Below are 21457 nucleotides of genomic sequence, written 5' to 3' on the forward strand. Positions count from 1 at the left end.
TCATATGGAGAACTAAGCGGGCGCCTACGTTTGGGCGAGGCCTGAGGGCTGTCGGAGGCGATCTGTCTCATGCGGGTGCCGTGGCAGCTGAGCGCCACCAGGCGAGAGATGATGGCGGTCTTGCCGAAGCCGATGTTGCCCACCACCGCCACGCCGCGGTTGGTGCTGGCGTTGGGGCTGTTGAGGTGGGCGTCGATCTCCTGGAAGAGCCACTCGCGGCCCGTGAAGACAGAGTCCATGGTGATGCTGGGCACCTCAAACAGCAGCGGTTTGAGGGCGATGTCTTGAGGCCGGTAGGGTGCAAAGCGCACTGGCGGGTCAAGGAAATGGAGAATTAGAGGTACAAGCCACATTTACGTTCTTTTATTAAAATGTTACAGTGAGAGAGTCTCCGCCTTTCTTGCAGTGCTGCATCTAGAGACTGATATCGGGCGAGCTACTGTGTGTAAAAAGCCCCTTTATTAACATTTTGTATATGATTAGCAACATATGAATGCAAACACATAAACACCAACATATCTATGCATAAACAAGTATATTAGCAGTAAAAGTAGTTCTCATATACAAAAACATTTTGTTGTTTAACAGCCACAGAATACGTGTGTTTATGTGGATTTCAAGGTTACAAAAAAAGTGAATAACCTGGTGGGAAGTGCTCCTTCTGAGATTAAATATGTACTGATGGGTCAATATGAAAGAAATATTATTGTGCTTTAGGATTGTGTGACTAACGGCGCCCTTAAATCCTTTAAAGGTAAATGGAAGGTCTGGGTGTAAAATGTGCTCTGAGAAATAAAAAGATGTCACTATAATCTCACTATAAACTAAAGAAAGATTAGGAATAATATAGTTAAAGCAATGTTGAGAGCAAGAAAATTCAGCTTAAGAACTCAAAGGGGATGACTTTTACAATCCAGATTTGTGCTTCGAGCTCATTTTGTTGCAATAAAATTGTTGCACAAAGTCGAGGCGGTGAATACTTTAACTACCGCTACCGACTGTTGATTTTACTCACTAGGGGGATTCATTAAACTCAAGTCCTCCAGAGGTTGCGCATCTTTTCAGCTGAACATATGGACCATTAAAGACTAATGAGGCCAAAATGAATCTGGTATGAACTTCTGAAGCTGTGTGAAGAATTCAGTGTAAAATTTAGTCTGCTGCTTCTGGGTGTCCTCTCCTGGGTGCCGTCTTTTAAAACAGATTTTAGAATAAAAAAAAAAAGATGCTCTCTTCTATCTGGTGTGTCGTTTCTTTAAATGGTGGATCAGCATCTTGTAATTACGCCCGATTGAGAATGTGGTTGTGCGTAAATAATCCAAATGCTTTGCTGGCAGGAGTGATTGTGTGTGTGTGTGTGTGTGTGTGTGTGTGTGTGTGTGTGTGCAGCTTTGACTTGTGAAACACTAGCCGCGAGCAGAACCTGATGCAACAAATGAAAATGAAAGTAACTTACGTGACTGGGATTGCCAGGCATGGGTGTTATTAGCGGAAGCTGCAACGAACAGCGAGCAGAAGACAGAGAGAGAGACAGAAAGAGTAATGAGAGAGGGGATAAAGAAAGACAGTGAGGACAGGAATGTAGCTCAATGTAAAGATACAAATTTAAAAAAAGGAAGCAGACAACAGCATCAGCACATCATGATGTCAGAAATACGGGGAACCACCACACCGGGGTCGATTACTAATTGAAATCCTTTAAATTACATCGAGCGTATTCCTCGGATAGTCTGGAGGGGAGGCTGGAGAAGGTTCGCACTTTTGGGAGAATCTAATTGGTTCCATAGCGCCGTGCAAGATCAATCAATCTCCATGAAAAAAAATAATTGAACCCAGTTCTAGTAGTAATTCGACCCTTTGAATGGGGAACTCCAACCTCAACTCCACAGACGACTGTGTGTGAATTACAGGCTCCTAAAGGTAGTCACATCTTAACAGAAAGCACCTCAGGATGAGAGAAATACCACATTTGGAGCTGTTACAGGGACTGCATAATCGGATTTACACTTAGTATTTCTTTTGCTTCCTTTACGGGGTTCCCACTCTTTCCTAGAGATCATTTCTCAGGACGATGTAGTTGGTATGACAGTCAGGAATTTACGTGGAAGTCCAATGTAAAAGAAGTGCAGCCTATGGCTAAAACGTATCCATGAAATCAGCTGTTAGGTGCATAGAAATTAGGACAAATTCATCGCAATAGAAGAATAATATAATGAGAAAAACTACCACAGCTACCAGCCAGCAGTGGCTAATATTTACATTTGAAGGATGATGATTCAAAATACTCTCGTCCTTAAACTACCATTCGAACGCCAACATGACCCGGAAACGGAACATGGCCGCTAAGCCCTGAAGGGGAAAAAAAGGAGAATGTTGAAAGAATTTTCCAGGACAACACAGGCCTTTCCAGATCATTTGACTTTATCTCTAATTTTCCTCGAGTTTTCCATGAGCGGAACAGTTTTCCTGTTTTTCTCCAGGAACCCTGCTTTACTGACGCTCAGCGTGCAGCGAGAAACAACTGCTGATCAGATGACAGCCAGTGCAGTAGTTCTTTTCACACCCTGCAGCACAGCAGCATGAAGCACACTGGGAGTCAGAGCTGTGGGAAATATGTATCATACATTAAGACTGGGTCGGAGGCGATGGTGAGAGCGTGCAGGATTTATTGCGTGTCGGCAGAAATTTCTATACTCTGTGCAGGTACGGCGGCGCTGCAAAATACATTAGGGGGCAGGAAAGGAAGGAAGGGAGGGAGGGGGTGTTGCATTAGAGCTGCATGTCTTCTGTAAATGACTCCAGTGTGCTGATAAGGAGCATAGCTACATAACATAATGAGATAATACTGCGCTTTGTGCATCCTTTTACCACACAGCACTCCAAACGCTAATTATCGCCGCAGAGTGAAAAGAAACGTGACGATCGCGCTGAAGGGTATTCTTACGGTCAAGTAGGTTTGAGATAAGATTATATGCAATGAGCAAAAAGTACGAAAAGGAATACCTGGAAGTGGAAGTGAAAAGCTCGTTTTATACTGAGGACATGACCAGTTCTGCATTTTACTGCACTAAGCTCTGTGCCAGCTGCAACCCAATGTAATAAAAGACATTTCATCCATATTCCCCGGTCAGATTATTTTAGTGCTAACTCAACACACACACACAGTCAGAGAGACACAAAGAGGCAGAAGGTGACTACTCTGTTCCGTCTATAACTCACAAACTGATGTAATATTCTTCCAGTTGGGTGTCAGAATGAACCTGATGCAACACTGCTGATGGGAAATGCAAAAAACTACGCAATGCTGCCATTTATAATACCGAAGGCCACTGAAGTATGAGGATAAATACCCACTGCTACTCTGTTTTAAGTGCTCGCTAATCCAATTACTGTGGGGGGGTGGGGGTGACTGAATGTGTCTGTAAAGCTCCTTCCGTCCTCGTGGAATTGCTAAACACACCCTCGCAATATCGGCCACCATCCTCCAAACGGCAGTAACGACTACACCGCTTTGTGCGCGCTAAGTCGTGCAGCCACTACTGCTCCGCTGGGTCAGGTCTTCCACGAAAACATGGCAGCCATGTTGTGAACGTGGGGCTGAGGGAGTTGTTTTCCAGGACGGTGAAAGCAAATGTGTGTGTGAGAGAGAGGTAGACGGATGGATGGCAGTTGCTCATAATCCTGCCCATAACAGTCCCCCCTCAGGCTACATTAAGCGAGGTATCACTCCACCGCCCCTCGTCTACCACCAGCCCTCGATGGCCAGACGGAGCGAGAGTCTCAGACGTTTTAATTATTCACCAGGTGAGGATGACTCACGGTGGATGAGCAGCCTGGAGGAGGAGGGAGAGGTGGAGGAGGAGGAGGAGGAGGAGGAGGAACAGAGGTGGAGGGAGAGAGGAGATGATGGGGAGGAGGAAGAGGAAGACGAGCAGTTGAGACGACCTACTCGCTATGGAGGGTGTGGGGAGCGTGGCGACAGGTTATCTCAGGTCAGGTGACCTTTCTTACGGCGGATGTGGGAGTCAGTGGATGTGGGAGTTTGATGTCTGGTTTTTCAGACATACAGTTAAAATTCCAGTCATTTCCTGCAACAAGCTGGATGTGGAGCTACAGTTTATGCAACACTGACAGGTTCTTACATAATTTCTGTTAAAAAAAAAAAAAAGAAATCTTATGTAAAACAGTCGGAGCAGCATAATAAACCTAGATGAGTTTATGGATAATGTGTTTCTTCAGGAAACGTGTTCTAATCTTCCTCATGGAGGCATTTAACACACCGTTTCCTTGCTGAGACACTATTTACTGACTTAACTTTACATCTTGGAGCCAAGCAACAAGGAAAACGTATTACACAAGATGTAAAGCCCTCGAAATAACTTCATAAATATTGCATCTAGAATCAAAGATTCTTTGATTTAAAATGTTTTTTATCAGATTGCAGACAACAGATTAAGGCGGTGGTGTCAGACAAAAACAAACAAACAACAGAGGCTAGATTATTATCTGAAACTCAAACATGCACTGTCATCAAATCGAGGCTAGTTATCCGACTCATTTTGCTAAGTCAGCATCCTTTAGTCTGTGTTTGCTGTAAATAAATGTTAACTATAAACAGTAACTTATTTCAAACTGATGCCGCATTATTCTGTATTTTTCCGAAACCAACAATATGTTAGTCAAAGCTTTCTGACTTTGCTATCCTGTCTGTGGCCGTCAGCTCCGAGCCCATAGGTTCCTCCTGAAAGTGTATGAATCATCTTTTCATAAACAAGTCACAAATATAGAGCTTCATTTTTAAAAAGAGGCTCAGTCACTTCCTAAAACAGCTGGGCACTGTAGTTCTCCACAAACGTTCCTCAAGCATTCTGTTGGGGACGATTCTTAGCTGCGGATTAATACGCAGTTGGAGCTCTAGTGCGTATTTACAGCAGCCGGATGTTGTACGTGGGATTGACTCAAAATAAACTACAGAGCCAAGGTTCATCGGCAACAGTGAAGGGCTATATAGCACAGAGGAATCATCTAGATCACGCTTCGGATTAACTCAGACAATGTTGGATCAATTCAATTTCGCCTTCGGTACTTTCACGGGACTTGTTGTCGAGAAGCATATCAACAGCTTTACCCTTTAAATGTCCGGTCAATTACAGTGCTAACCTGAAAAAAAGACTTTTTATTAAAGTTGCATCCACAGCCAGCGAGTATACATATGGGAGTAATAAAACCCTCCGCAGTTGAAAATATTTGTATCAGCTATAATTTATCAGCTAACACAAGGCCTATTTTGTGTATGCGAGCAGAGGCAGAAAGAGAGCGAGGCTTGGGGAGGGGGAGGGGGGGGGGAGGGAAGATAAACGAGGGAGAGAATGTGTGTGCGGTGTACAGTTATGCGAGTGAGTTTGCGGTGAATAGATATGGTGGGTGGTAAATCTTAGAGGTAGGCAGGCAGGAGCACAAGAAGGTCCATTACAGTCTGACTCACTCTCCTCAAAACAGCAGCACAGCTCGGGCCTCCGATGGCCGCCCGGCATCAAAAGAAGCTAACAAAATAAAACACCAACAACAACAACAGGAGAGAGAGAGAGAGAGAGAGAGAGAGAGAGAGAGAGAGAGAGAGAGAGAGAGAGAGAGAGAGAGCTGCATCTGTCAGCTGGTTACCACCTGACCGACACATAACCAGCAGTCTCCTCCAGTTCATCTGTAACTCCGCATCCAGCTGTGTCTGAAGCAACAACAAACAACCAACGAGCCTCTTTCTGCGACGCATCATGTGCTCAAACGTGTGTGCTTTCTGAGGCTAACTAATGATATAAATGCAGGTCGTACAAGCTACATCACTTAACTGGCAATTATCGTGCATTTCTATTTAAAATGCTATTCATCAATCTGTCAGTTATTTCCTCATTTGTTTGATCATCTACTTGTTATCCAAAAGGACGGCTGTGGCAGCTCAGCGCTTGAACCCTGGCTCCTCCCGTCCGCGAGCGTTGAAGTGTCCTCCGGGCAACATACTGAACCCGAAGGTCTTGCCCGTCGCTGTGTTTAGATCCCGACGGGCAGGTCGCAGCTTGCATGGCGGCCTCTGCCGTCAGTGTCTGAAGGTTTACATGGAGTGTAAAGCGCTTTGAGTGGTCGGAAAAGACTAGAGAGGCGCTATATAAAATGTAAGTCCATTTACCATAAATGTCGTAATATCGTGATGTGTGAAACCGCTGAGGGATCCCCTCCGTCAGTGCGGCTCATCCTCGGTGCTGCTGGAGGAAGGCTCACGGTGATCCCGTCTGTCCGGGTCAAACTGATCCCTATACATTAGTCCTTTATTTATGCGATACATGTTTATACGGCTATGAAACCGACAGCTTTCCTGGTCATTGAATTTTATGGACCGTTTCAAATTACAGGACAGATGTTTCGAACGTGGTTTCAACCTCGTTTTCTGTCTCCATCCCTTGCAGCCACGACCGTTTCTTCGTTGTTTCAGTGGACGACACAAGGTAGCCTGTGTTGTGCCTCTCATTGGCTCGTTTTTTGGCAGTTTGTAATGAGCTCCGATGAGTGAGAGAAAATGTATTTATTTTTCCTGTCATGACTTCAACGTGCATGCCGCCTCAGCTACCGCAGGGCAAAGCTTACAATTTATATTTCCATATGTTGTCATTTATGAAAGGACCCAAGATGAAGACTGTAAGGGGACTACTTCATTACTATAGCACACTATTTAAACAGCATTTGTAGGCTTTTGCATAGGAAGTCACATAATCATGAATCATCCTGTGGGGATCCTGAACATTCAATCTGGACACTAGTTATCCAGGACAGAGTGTCAGACAAACATTGACACTTTTGCCACAAATACATCGATGAATTTGACAACTTCAATCAAGTGACCCACGTTTCGTACCTATAGGTCAAGACACTCAAATTTCAGGAATAAAGGAATTTGTCCTCATATTATCCGCAGGTAAGAACCTGAGTTCTCCAAGCCGCCGCCGGCCTTCACGTCGAGTCTCCCGTCCGTCTCGTCCTCTGCCTCTCCTGGTGAAACTGCAGGAGCGGTGCACTTCTCTGACACTGATCCGAGGAGGCAGAACGCATGCTAGGACGCAGTCGGTTGGCTCGTAAACACACTTGGTTGCCCTTAGAGGAGGAGGAGGGCTGAAACAAGTGGCTCTGGCAGTAACAGTGAGGCTTTGAGAGGAGCTAGCTTTTCTCTCTCCTTCCGACACTCCTCCACTCCGCATCTGTCCGCGGCCAGCTGCCTCGGGCGGGGGGGGGGGATCACATCGGAGCTCAGCCCAGCACACTCTCAGCTAAGTGGGGTCTTAACAGGTGTTTAAAACACACGGGGACGCATATTTGTGTTCGCTTGGATGGCAGAGGGCTGCCATTACGGTGCTCATTACCGGCTAAGTGACTGAGGAAGAAGGGGCGAGGGGACACATAACGTTGTGACATGAGGCCATTCGGCCATTTGGGGAGAAGGCCGAGGAGATTTGCTCGATCACGGAGGCGCTTGCTGCGCGCTACTAGACTTGGCACACCAACTGTGAATGTTAAGCACTGAGAGAAATCTTAGCTTAGTGGTGACACAACCTGACTTTGAACTTGTCCACCTGCACACATGGTCATACTGCAGTTCTTACAGCATTTACAACGCAGGTGCCTAACAGCTGTTTGCAGCTTTTCGTCATCAGCGGTGGTTTTAGTGGACGGGACGGGTGTGGAGGGGTCTGTGTTTGTGTGTGTGTGTGTGTGTGTGTGTGTGTGCTGTCTTTATCTCTTGCTTACCTCTCAGGTCCTGCCCGGAGCGACCCGGCCCGCAGGTGGTGCTCTGTCTGGGCATGCGCAGCGACGTGCGTAACGGAGTGTGTCTCTGCTCATCCAGGTACGCCAGGTCCTCCAGGTGGGCTGAACTAGTAGCTGTTGTGTGTGTGTGTGTATGAGTGTGTGACAGAGAGAGGGAGGTATTTCAGAGAAAGAGGGGAAAGAAAAAAGATACTATTGTCAGCAAATGTATTGACCACTAAGAGGCACACAAACAAAACCTTAATATATATATATATATATGTGTATACTGTGTGTAAGAAGGGAGGCACTGGATGATGCCAGTGTCTTGAGGCAGTTTTCAGACACCCGCTCTCATACTTGTAACTTCTACAGGGAAGAGCGAGCCAGACCAACACGGTTCTGTCCTAAAACTCCCTCCTCTCGGTGTCTGTCACGCAGCACGGAGGCAGATGCCATCAGGCCCCTCTCAGGATTAATTAGCTCAGCAGACAAATGTCTTATTCATGGAGTGAGCGCCGTCTGACGCCGGCTGCTGATTGTTTCGCGCCACGCTGCGTCGTCAGGGCCAGCGCTCGGAATCAGTGAATGTTAAATAAGATTAGACGCCGCCAGCGTGACTTGATTCTCCCTCACACCTGAACCCCGGTGAAGAGGTTGAGACGAGAAACCCGGGACAACAAAATCCAGGAGACTGAGGTTGAGGGGTCGCTGACAGACGAGGAACCAAGGTGCCAAGTCATTACATTAAGAGAAGACACCGTCATGGACAGAGCAGGTTGTTTGTCCCTTTAAAATAAGCCAACAAGTGCTCTGACAGGAAATCTGGTCAGAATAAACTCTTCTAATGCAGAGATAATGGAAAAGCTGCAGGGACGGTGAGAGAGGACAGAATATTAAATTAACCACAAACTAGCTGTTTAGGACGCAGCTAAATTCGATATTCAGAGCATTAATATATCAGCAAACAACTATTGTCTATGTGAAGAGATAGTGGAGTAATTTCTACCGAAGCAGAGAATGAAGCGGCTCTCCCTCTGTGTGTGTTGTAATCCGAGCTTCGGTCCGGCTGCACGTGCATGTTTAGTGCATGTGAGTCTCAGTGTGTGGCCCACTGGCGAGCTAGTCGCCGCTGCTCTGCACTGCGTTCATACGGCGGTTACATCTGATAACGCCGACCCGACCCACGTCAACACCCTCCAGTTCCCCCTCCGGTAAACACTGTTGATTGCACTGTTAGCGCTGTTAGCACCGTTAGCTGGTCGCAGCAGGCCGGCGCCATGTTGAGAGCGATTTGGAAAGAAATCCGAGTGCTAAAATGATTGGACAGGTTGTAAACAAGTCAACAGGTTGGCTGGATTTAAACGACTTAAACCGAGTGCACCCGATACGTCGGTAATAATCCCTCATAAATTGGTCCGTAAACTGTGATTGTTGTTTTAAATGGACAGTTTTAGGCAAGCATCTCTCTAAAAGAAATCAGTTTGTTTAAAACTCGATCATCTGACTGCTTGCGTTTCTTATCCCATCTGAAATTAGCAATCAACCTGGTGAGTACAACATCACCATGAGCGATAGAACTGACAAAAATCCACTTTATATCGTAATAAAATGGATTCATCGCATCAGAGCTGGGGATCTTTTTTAACTATACCTGAAATACTCTGCAGTCCTGACATCCCAAGTCAAATTCAAAGCGTCGGTGTGACTGTCATCTTCTGTCTCTTCCTCCAGTCACTCCGCAAAGTAAGGCCCAGTAATCCCTCCATGAGGCAGGTCTCTGAGCCCACCACCTCTCACCAGCACCTCAACACTGATCCGGTCCTGCCCCTTAATTTAAAGAGTGGTTTCTGTGCCGCTAGAGTAAAGCTCAGTGAAGTCCTGAGCATGTGTACGGCTCTGTGACTGCTCGAGTCACCCAGGCCATGGACCCAAAAATGAGCCACAAGGGTTTTCCCAAAATGGAGGGAAAATGGCAGCTGGGAATGCTGGAGGCTTGGCCCTGATGGGAATGTGGGTGCCGGTCATCACACTGGGCTAAAAGCGGAGACAGTGGAGGCATTAATCTGCCGCTAAACCAAAAGAGAATGACTCAGGGCCACAGGGCTGGAAGGGCTCCTTATTTTGTCTCTTTCAACTGTGTTTGAATGTGAGGAATCAAATCTGTGTGCTCATCACCTCTATCTGCAATGCAGCAGGCTGCTGGGGAGCACATTCACAGTTCCTGTGCCAATGCGCTAAGACTGCACACATAGTGAAAGGAAATAAAGAGGCAAGAAAAAAAACAAAAACAGCATGGAAGAGAGAGAGAGAGAGAGAGAGAGAGTCAGGAAAAGAAAAGTGGGAAAAAGTCTAACTGTGCAGCCCAGAGCTCAGCCGCTTTGGGCGATGACAGCCACATCAGACACTTCCTGTTTCAAAGGGTGACTGATAGCATGAACGCTAGCGTGCACACACGCACACACTCAAAGACGAGCTGGGCTGCCGTCCAGAGCCAGTCACAGTATCAGCCGGGGAGCCGACGAGTCATCTCAGATAGGAGGTGTTCTGCTGGTGCTCTAAACGCCTCGCCATTCTCCTCTCATCTCCCCGAGAGATGACTTGAGGCGATAAATAAATGGAGGTGCTGCTACTTAAACAACAGTATTTCCGGGTGTTACACAGAGTATATAAGCAGAGGTGGGATAATCAGGGGAAAATGGCAGAAAAGGAAATCAATGACACTTGTCCGCCCACCAAATTGAAAACATTTTATCTCTCGGGTGAGCTGTTATCTTAATTTAGTGAATTTAGAAGACTATAGAGTGAGTTCACTGAATAATCTCACAGTGTCTTTTATACCTCTTTAGTCTTTGCATGAGTAGGGATCCAGGCAATTACATAGATTCTCCAACAAGCCATTTTAAAAGGGTCAGTTCACCCAAATTACTTAAAAAACAACAACACTTTGTTTGGTTTTATTTGCCAAGAGATTTGTGCCTCCACACCAACACGGTGGAGGGACACTACACCCCCGCAATGCCAGGTGATCTCATATTCACCCCCCCCAACACTTGATAAATAAATACAGCAGTAAATAGGTGGTTGAGGGTGTGTGTGTCAGGGTTCAAATGCATTTATTAAATGTGTGATGGGGGTGCGCTCAAGCTTAAAAAGGGGAAACTCTCTTTGCTCTTTAACCAGCCAAGGAGGGTTTCACGAAGGATAGTTGCATTATGGGAAATGTAGCACCTAGCATTTTGGTAGCTTGACTCATATTACGGACTACAAGTCTACAAAGGATCCAGGTACACTTGACCCTAAAGTCCCGTTTGGAAATACAACTGTACCAAAACACAGAAGCGGACTGCTATTTAACGCGAGTAGCAGTTGGTGAGTGGGGGGTTTTGCGAAGGCATTTGTCAGCGGGACTTGGGATCTTGCGATTGGCGCGCTTTCCTAAACTGTAGCGACAACATCAACGAATGTCACGCAGACGATGACGCAACTGTCCTCGGGTACGGAACAACGTCACGGATGTGAAAGCCGAGCGGCGGGGGAGCGGAGCAGGAGGGCACTCGGTACGAATCAATCGAATCAATCGGGCCTACAATGAAAGTACTTTTTAAAATCTCATCTGTTGTGGATCATACAACTTTACTTTTGTTTTTAATTATATTAGTAATGAGTAAATATTAATGGATTCCTTTTTTATAAATTCTCTCAGAGAAACAGGACTCATCTGTCTAAGTTACTCCTTCCTCCATATTCATCCTGAGCTCTACCAACGCACTGCCTTCATTAGGTAATAGAGTAGCCACCTCCCTCCTCGTTTTCCTCCCAATTCGCCTTCTGCTCTCGCTCCGTATCTCTCTCCCTCTCTCTCCCCCCCCACACATCAAAGCCGGTCTCTCTCTGTCACTCTGGGGGATAGAAACGGTTAATGCCTTGGGCTTTGATGTTCCACTGCTGTGTGAGCCCAGCCAATCCTCAGCCTGTGCTCGCCTCCCATCCCTACATCATCTAATAACTCTTTGTGGAGGAGAGAGTGAGAGGGAGAGAGAGAGAGATTATGAAACTCTGCCATCACTCCTCTTCCACATGTCTCCATCTCCCCAATACAGGATTCCTGTTCATAACAAATGCCTTTTTTTGTTTTTTTTATTTCTTTCTCTCGCTGCCTCTCTCTTTATAATTTTGTTTGCATCATCTGCAGCTTATAGTACGTCTATAAAGCGGCCTCCGGCTCCTTTTGAAGGTCTGGGTATTGAAGGGCGGCGATGAGATCCACGGTGAATCTCTAAATCGCTGCGCCTGCCAGACAGCAGTGTCAAACAGCAGAACATGACCGGCATAAAGAGAGGGGTCGTCGCTGCAGCGACGGGCACATTGCAGTGTTTAGTGAAATACATGTCCACAGGACGTGCGCAGCACACTTTCTTGCCAGCGGGAGTGGGTGAAGTGCACGACAGAGCTCCTCGTCTGTATCAGCCTCTCTCGCGGTGAGAACAATAACACAATCAGGCCCATTAGAACGGCCTCAGCGTTATGAAACCGATGTATTTACCTGCGATGAGAAACACGCATCAATGAGACCTTCTGGCAGCAACACCAATGCCTGTTTCTCTTACGTGATATTCTCTCAGCCGCAGTATGTTCTCCGTCTGAAGCCGTTTTCTTTTTCTTCCCCAGACTCTATTATTCTGCTCTCTGGTTTCGATCCACACCGCGGGGTTGTGAGAAAGAAATACCAGCTCTGCAAGCTATTCCCGAAATTTCAACATAAACCCCTTTGAAATTTGAGAACAATAGTTTGTTTCCTCCCTAGATAATTAAACCATGTTGTAAAAGTCACAACAGATTGAAGGCTTAAGCTGCTTTATCCCAGATTTTCAGGAGAAATGTGGTCTGGAGCTTTGGGATCGGTTTTGTTCACAGAATACCGCATGAGCAGATTTAATCTGACGCCCCAATAATTGACAAAATGATGTGATAATTATGGCTAAAATCTGAATGAGTTGCATAATAGAGCTGCTAATAGAGAGGCAAAGCCCCCCCCCCCCCCGTGTTATTTCAGAAGAAATATGCACGGTAGTCAACGGCGAGAGACGTATACTTTTTTCATCCTGTTTGAATCGTGCCATGTTTTACACGTTTGTTAATTTAAAAAGATCATTTTTGCACAAAGTTGCAGTTTGTCGTAGGTTTGTCGTGGTCCCATCATATCTCCTCTTGCACAATGTACGTCCCCCAACACCAATACGGCCATTATCTTAGCTTGTTAGCCAGTTAAGTGACTTGGCTACGTTCCATGCACAAATGTAACGTTATCTTCCCGGATGTGTTTTATTCAGCGACTCTTTATCAGCCGGGAAGCAAAGGAACGAGCGAGACAAAACACTTCGTAGCTTCAGAGAGAGAGAAGTCCTTTACGCAACTTTTGGGTGTGTAGTCTTTCTAATAACGTATTTTCACAGTCTTATACCTCGACAGTTTGTGCGACAAAATGAGACTTTCTTGACATGCAAAGTTATCTTTTAATTGACAAACGTCATACGTGTAATTCATGGCCCAATTTAAACAGGATCAAAAACGTATTCGTCTCTTGCCGTTGACTAACGTGCATATTTCTTTCTGAAAATAAGGTCACAGTGATCCACCGGGAAAGGCGTGACTTGGCCTCTCCTTAGCCAATGAGAGACAAGGATAAGAAAAGCATTCTTTAAAGTAGTGCTTTTTGTTTGCCGAGTTGGAGGAAAGTCTGGCTTCAGACAAGGTCTAAAGATTTAATGTCATACAGACCACCCTGAGGTTGGACTTCAAAATATCAATCCATTTCCTCTATTTTTGTTTCATTTTTACATTCGTGGTAACAGGATTCACACAAATGGACGTTAAAGAATTCAAAAGGAAAGGATCACAGCTCATCTCGGGAGGAAACAGGCGAGGAAAGGAGTGAAGAGGGAGCACTAAAGGAGTCATAAATATAAAAAGGGGACTCAGAAGCAGCAGTGCAATCCAATTTTGCCAGAGAAATTTTGCAAAATTGGTACACCGCATTGCCCATGCACTTGTAAATAACCTTATTTCTGGCTCCTCAAACACACTGTTGCCTCCTTTTGCACTTTCACAGGAGAAGGGAAGGAAAGAGGAAGGGACTCACCAGCCACAGAGTTAGGGCGGGGCATGAGGTACAGAGGGATGGAGTGGGCAGAGTGGGAGGACATGCTCTCCAGGTTGCGCTCGGGGATTTTGTTGAGGCTGTAGGTGGAGGCGGTCATGTTCTCATCCACCCTGTACAGGAACGAGTCCATGCCTGATTTCTGGGACTGCCACAGCTTCAGGTTTCCCCGGGAGCCCTCGCCGTATTTGCCGCCTCGCTCCATGTTCTCCGAGTAGCTGGTCAGCGTGGCTGCAACAGAACAACGTCGTCGTCAGTGCCGATATGTTGCGCTTACAGCTACAGACAGTGAGATATGCGAGAGGACCATTCTCACCCTGTCCTCCCGCCAAACTCCCCCGTCTGCTTTCTATTGTTGTTCTGAGTCAACTAACCTGTTCCTCATGTAAATGCAGGTGTTCTCTATTGTTGTAAGTAAACACTTCTTTTGACATCAAGTGCTTCAGAGAGCGTTTCATCTCACCTGCTTTATTGCTAACAATGGCAAGAATACCACAGTTGCTGTCAACTGGACATGAACACCTGGATTTGTCTTGCTGCAGCGGTGCGGACCGGTTGTGACTTTTCATGACCACAGTTTGACTGGAAACTGACCTCAGGGTTCGGGTGTAATCGGCTACGCTTTGAGGTTTGGAAAAAGCATTCAGATTACGACATTTTAAGGTTCAATGGAGATGAGAAAGTCATTTTGGGTTTTGGGAGCGAAGCTATAACCTGAGGCATGTTCCCACTGACTGTCACAAGTCGTCACTGTCAGGTATCCCAGGCTTTGGTAGCTTCCTGCCTGAGCAGGTAAAGTTGACTACTTCTGTACCTTTTCTTTATAAATCTGATGTTTTATAGATTTGCTTTCTACCTTTACTTTATCTGCTTTTCATACCACTTGAAATCGAAACAATGAAAGCTTTCTACAAGATGAATTCATGTTCTTAATATCCGGTCATGCCCATATGTACATTGAAAGGGTTATTGGCTGTTGTAAATGTTCAGAGAGAAATCCCTTCAAAGAAGGAAATCCTTATCCTTTAAGGACTTTGTAGTTGACATTCAAACGTGTTAATTCTTTGTGAAAGCGTGTGCAGATCTCACCTATTATCCCGCTGTCCCTGCTCTCCAGGGTTGAGGTGGGACTGGTGACGGAGCCGTAGGCGCAGTCCTTGTTGCCGGCCTGGCCAGGCATGGCAGGGGGGAGGGTGGAGCAGGGGCTGCCTGCAGGGGGTGAGGCAGTGCTGCTGGTCAGGGTGGAGCACGGGCTGATCCTCTGGTTCTGGCCCTTGCGGAGAGACACACACACACACACACACACATACACAAGCTTATATTTAAAAGCTTTGTTCGGTTCCAATGACTCAACTAGAACACACAGGCATAAAAGGCAAAGTACAATGTTTGAACTTTTAACATCGGAGTCATATTCAGAGCAAAATGTCACTTCAATATTGTGGTTTTTAAAAGCTCAGCCCTCCTGCTGCCTTCATGCAGTCCTTCAAAAAGGATTTTCTCTCCCACACGCATACAAACACAAATAATAATTTGTAGCTTTTAGAGAGCTTCACAAATCAAAAATCAGACACAACCAGCACTACATACCCAAACTGTATATTTACACAAACAATAATGTTAATAAATAGCATCTGTAACATCATAAAATCGCTTTACAAATGTACCTTATAACCCAGCCTACTGCAGCTGAGGAGTATGGCACGAAAAAAACGAAGTGAGTACGAGTTTAGTACACACATCGGGGGATGTGAGCTGCAACATCTTAAATGCAGGAAAACAGTAATTTCCCCTTTTTAGAAACCAAAGGGAGGGGCACGGTCCCATGGCACATGTGAGGTTGTGTACTGTAGTTCTTCACAAACTTGATATAACTTCAAATGACTATTATTATTTGGATAGAGCTCAATAAGAAATGATTTTGTCGAGAGGAGAACATATCTACCCGCTACTGACATTTTAGTAATAGTGAAAAAAAAGAAAGAAGCTTAGACTGAAATAAAGCACTATATATACATTCTTCCCAGTCCTGGCATTGTTTCGTTAACCTGACGTGACCCTCTTCTGCAGCTCAAGTTAGGAGACAAGAGACCACGGGGGGGGGAACACACTCTGCTGCGTCTAATCTGCTGCTGCGAACACCCACAGACGCACTCTCACACAAACATCCATACCGAAATACATGCATGCAGCATCCACGGGAGTGCAGAGGCGCAAGAGACACCACGTTGCCAAGTGATTACGTTTGAGTATCAGACGCCGGAACACATGGAGGTCTCTGCTTTACGGTGCTGCTGATGAGTTCGGGTCAACGCTGGGGGTGAACACGGAGAGAACGGGGAGGGGTGACGTGGTGCTCAAGGCTCAATAGTCTGGTTTAATCTGCGGGAGGAAGACTGATGGGACGCACTAAGCCAATACACTCGCCCACACACGTATACACTCGGGTGTTAAAGCTGCAACTAACGATTATTTCCATTATTGACTGAACCGTCAATTATCTGATGACAGGCTTCTCAGGCTGTGGCTCAGAATATCAATCGGGGGGTCAATTGATCGTAGAGTTGGACGTTTGATCCCACATGTAAAAAGTGCCAATTCTGTGTGTGTGCGTGTGTGTGTGTGTGTGTGTGTGTGTATGTGAATGTAAAATGCTTTGGTATAACTGCTACATAAATGCCCATTGAATACCCAGTGAATGTCCATTCGCTGTTATTTTTAAGATGAATTCTTATTAATGAATTCATCATTTCGTCTTCTAGTATATTTTGTCTGACCAACTGTCCAAAACCCAAATATATTTAATTCACTATGATATACAGCAGCGGAAAGCTGGAAGCAGTTTTACATTTTTCAATGAATAAATGAAGGAATAACAATACTAGCGGCTATTTGAGCTACATGCTAACGTCAGCATGCGTACATGCTCACAATGACAATGCTAACATGCTGATCAGGCGGCAACCTCTGGGTCTGAAAAGTGAAGCCACCGCGGAAGTGCTCGAAACCTGCATTCTCTCTAATGGCCACCAGGGGGCGACTCCTCTGGTTGTATAGAAGTCTATGAGAAAATGACTCTACTCCTCTCTTGATTTATTACCTCAGTAAACATTGTAAACATGAGTTTATGGTCTCAATCTCTAGTTTCAAGTCTTCTTCAATACAGCATGATGTTCATTTAGTAAATGATGGTCCATTTAGCACGTTGGCGTGTTAACACACAAGGCACCACTGAGGCTGATGGGAATGTCATTCGTTTTGTAGATATTTGGTCACAAAAAAAATGTAACTTGATGATGGTGCGAGACGAAAAGTCAGAGGATCAACAAAGTTTTTACAATTCATCCTGAAGGAAAGATGAATATTTGAACCAAGTTCAAGACAATCCATCCATTAGTTGAAGAGAAATTCTACTTAAAACCACAAATGTCAACATCAAGGTGGTGCTAAAGGAAAAGTCAGAGGATGACCAGTGAGCAAACATCGTAGCCATAAATTCTACCTTTACAAGACAACTATGTTTATGTTATTGAGAGGTCTGTTTTTCCTGCCTGAATATTAGAAAAACACCAACTATAACGTGAGTAATATAGTTGAATTAACGCCGCTCTGAAACAACAAACTTGCCTTTATAAGCTTTGTAACGGTAGGATTTGTGCTGCACAGAAGTACTAGCTTAGCATTTGAATTATAAACTGTGACATCTGTAAACCGGCCAACACCCTGTCCATAACAGCCTCCAGCTAAGTGTTTGTGAGCTTGTGACTGATCGAGGTAATCTTTCACACACCGTCGGCCTCTGCTATCGCCGCGGATGGGAGTGTCATGTTTACAGGAGCTTGACCCCAGAGCGGACAAACGTACACAAACACGCAGCAGCACCACAGCGCTATCTGCCGGGGCTAACGAGCCTCGCCTCGCGAAGGACCTGACCTCGAAACGCCGCACGAGGATTGGATTGAACTCTTGAGCGCTGCGTCTATTCAGGGAGCTCGAGCACGAGAGTATGGAAGGCAATTAACTGCACTCCCTTAGAGTTAAGGTCACCTTGTTCCGTCAGCTGTTGAGGTCTTGCAGCAGAGACACAAGCTACTGTAGCAATTCAACCGTGTCAAAGGGTGAACTGCTGTTTTACAGAAAAGAAAAAAAAAGAAAACCCTCACCTAACGCAGACTGAGTTATATTCTTTTATTCCATCTGCCTGGCTTCATTGTTAATTAACTACGGCATAAAAATTGGCTGTGATGACGACAAACATTAGGACAGACGTTCAGCATCACTGGTGAGTTTGCAGCATGTGTGAGTCTATAACTGAAACGTTTGCTCTCCATTGAAAGCCAGCAAATCCCATGCATATTAGGAAAACCACAACAAAAGCCCACGCTCTAATCTGCTGATAGATGGTGTCTCAAGGCAATCTTTTGTCATTGTTTTTTTTTTTTTTTCCGGGGTGGTTAATGAATAAAACAATCCGGAGAACAGTATTTGGGGCATATATTCTAAAATGATAAGTTTGTCTTATGTGTGCACGATGCAGCGGGGCGCTAGTGTGAGTCACGTCTCTAAAAAGAGCCGCTTGAATAAACCTCTCTCAATTTATACACCCCCACTGCTACAGCAGCGCTCGCATCGAGCACAGGCAGGCCATCAGTCTAATCGCTTATCCACACTGCTTTAGTGCAAACCTGCACCTATGCCGGCTTTGAACGCTTCAGCAACAGGTTCTCCCCCTTTCCCCTCCCCCCCTCCTTATTTCTACTCTTTCTCTCTCTTTCTGCCGCCCCTGCTTTATTCCCTCGGTTTGGGAAATTCATACCTGTCAAATCAGGTTTTGGTAGAGAAAGCAGGGCATCTGCTGCAGAGCTTAGAGCAGGCCCGTTGTGCCAGGAGCTGTTTGTTGCACAACTGCCAAATTCACAAATTGAAAGGTTGCGGTGCAGGAGAAAAACCTTGAACCTGCCGCAACTCAAGAAACTCGTTTTCAATCAGCAAAGTTTAAAGCACAGCGGGAACTAAATGATTCAGAGCATTTTCTTTTTGTATAAAAATGTAATTGGACAGATAGCTGATGCTTGATGGAGAGGCTCTGATACATTCTGAATCTTTTGATCTGGCAACCCTGACAGCCAAAGATCTGTCAAAACCCAGAATGCAAACACAGATATGATGAAGATAAACGTCAAAACAGATCGAATCAGACGACCGGGTGTTTGTTCAACTTCCAAAACACGATTTCTCACGATAGACACTTGTCAAAATCACATACACGATGAGACAATTAGATAAGGATGAACCATAACAGAAGCATGAAGGGATGTAAAAACTAAAACATGACAAAAGGGAGTCTCTCAGTAACGTCCCTCACACTCAGTTTCATTAGTGAGACCAGTACCTGTCTCGCCTCGGGTTCCTCCATGCTGTACTGGGTACCGGCTGGCCCCTCGCTCACTTTGTCTCCCAGAAGGAAACCCAGGCGCGTCATCAATGTGTTGGCTGCCTCATCCACCGACGGAGGGGGGCCCAGCTCATGGCTTGACTCCCCTGCAGAGGCAGAGAGAGACGGGAGGAGGAAGGAGGTGAAGGAGGAGGGGGGGGGAAGACAGGAGAGAGAGAGAGAGAGAAAGAAAGAACGTGTCAGTGGTGGGTCGGAACAGAAAAGCAGCTTGTTTTCATCCACAAAGAAAACATTCTTTAAATATCTTGCCGTCCGCCAGCTCTTCACCTGGAGACACACACCGTGTGTCTGCTCCACTCGCTCTGCATTAAACCACAGCGGCGACAACAGACCCGGATACAGAGCACACAGCAGCACCTGTGCTCAGTGCAGCGACGTGAAAACACCCTTACCTGCGTTTTCCCGTAGCTCAGAGCTGTGCATTAAAGGCGCATTCCACCCCAGCTGGACATCTCCGTTGAGGTGTCTCCCTTACATAAACTCAAAAATCCCTTCAGAATTCCTTTCAAGCTCATTTAGAACACAACAAAAAAGAAAAATCCTCCGCTTCATACGACAGCTCCTTCCGCAACACTCATCACCACTGCAGCCCGTGTGACGTAATGAGATACGCCCTTCACCTGCACGTATGTGTGTGTATGTGTGTGTGTGTGTGTGTGTGTGTGTGTGTGTGTGAGAGAGAGACTGTGTGTGGCTTTTTCAAGACAAAGTGGGTGTGTATCCAGCTCCTGTTTACAGAGACTCCTCGCTCTGAAGAGAGGAAAAAAACCACCAGGGTGAGCACACACACCACACACACACACACACACACACACACACACACATACACACACACACACAGTGAGGGATTTCAGTTGTCATCTTTGCAACAGGAACCAAGAACAGAAATGACCTCATCTTGTCGCCCTGTTACCTGGTTGCTCTCCACCCACAACAAGCCCTCACTGGTGGTGTCATGTTTTTTTTTAATAACACCTGGCTATCGTGCCCTAGAGGTGCCTACCATATCAATTTCACTCCATTCACCACAGTGTCACTCTCTGAGCCGAAGCTTTTTTTTCGCTAATTACTCAACAACCAGCAGGGTAACTAGTGGCCGGACACCAGCAGCTGTAATTGGATGAACGGGCCTGAGAATTGACCGAGACATTTAATGACATTGAAGGCAGCGGCACGAAATAGCCGGTGTTTAAATAAACAGCAGCGAGACAGAGCGGCAGGGCCAGTTCTCTCTCTCTCTCTCTCCTCTCCTCTCTCCCCCCCGCTCGTTTTCCTGCCGGGCAGGTCGGACCAGACTGGCAGGTAGCTACACAAAGTCCTGACTGACGACCATTAGAAAGTCCCGGCGGCCGCACCACCTCTCTGAAGACAGACAGCTTGTCTAAAAAGCCTGTGGCCTCTCACTCTCACTCGTCCGTTTAAAGACTCACAGACGGACAGGGCAATCTTAAAAGGCCCGGCCTCCCCCTCTCCATTCGCTCATGCACGGACAGACAGGGGGCACTGTCAGGATCCTCATTAGATTGACTGCAAGTCCCTTTGAGCAAGTAAGAAAGACTGGCACCTTCTGAGGGAGGGGGGACAGAGACAAACAAACTTTGAAGCACGATGTGTTGCCTAGCCTCAATAAAAAAACAAACTGTCGCAACCAATAATGAGATAATCACAGCACGCATTAGCTCCAAAACAGCTAATTACGTACGAGGATATAGCGGCTCGGTAAAGCGGCTGGATATATGGAGCAGAATACTTTTACGAGGGGCCTCCGAGGTCACTAAATCCCCGAGCATCCCTCGAGGAAGGAGTGCCGAATGCAGAAATGGAGAGGATGTAGGTAAACGGTGTTAATGTTCCACCTCCTTGCAGCTGATACCGCAGGGGACGGATGAGACGTGCGACTATCCACTGGCCATTATATACGTGTTGTCTGTGTACGCCTGTGCGTCTGGACACGGAGGCAGTGAAGGCACTTGACAGACTGGTAGTAGCAAGCAGTGAATACATTAGCGCTGATTAGTCAAACGCTCCTGGGGGGTTTTGCGGCCGTGACCGTG

At 46.1% G+C, this 21457-nt stretch overlaps 1 protein-coding gene across 7 annotated transcripts in view; it reads right to left on the reverse strand.

Annotated features, from left to right (window-relative positions):
* The window catches only part of tanc2b (tetratricopeptide repeat, ankyrin repeat and coiled-coil containing 2b), a 127969-nt gene that overhangs the window by 17046 nt on the left and 89466 nt on the right, over positions 1-21457 (reverse strand). For 3 of the 7 annotated variants that reach the window (XM_079182739.1, XM_079182735.1, XM_079182736.1), the window contains 6 exons: positions 19341-19489; positions 15038-15221; positions 13931-14179; positions 7792-7923; positions 1457-1495; positions 29-310 (listed from right to left, as the gene is read on the reverse strand). In XM_079182739.1, the coding sequence (XP_079038865.1) occupies positions 29-310; positions 1457-1495; positions 7792-7923; positions 13931-14179; positions 15038-15221; positions 19341-19489 (1035 nt within the window). Of the gene's footprint in view, positions 1-28; positions 311-1456; positions 1496-7791; positions 7924-13930; positions 14180-15037; positions 15222-19340; positions 19490-19795; positions 19967-21457 lie in introns of those variants that run through there. The other 4 variants (XM_079182741.1, XM_079182738.1, XM_079182740.1 and 1 more) reach the window with 3 other exon arrangements.

The sequence above is a fragment of the Pholis gunnellus genome (genome assembly GCF_910591455.1).
Source record: "Pholis gunnellus genome assembly, chromosome: 21".
NCBI lineage: Eukaryota > Metazoa > Chordata > Actinopteri > Perciformes > Pholidae > Pholis > Pholis gunnellus.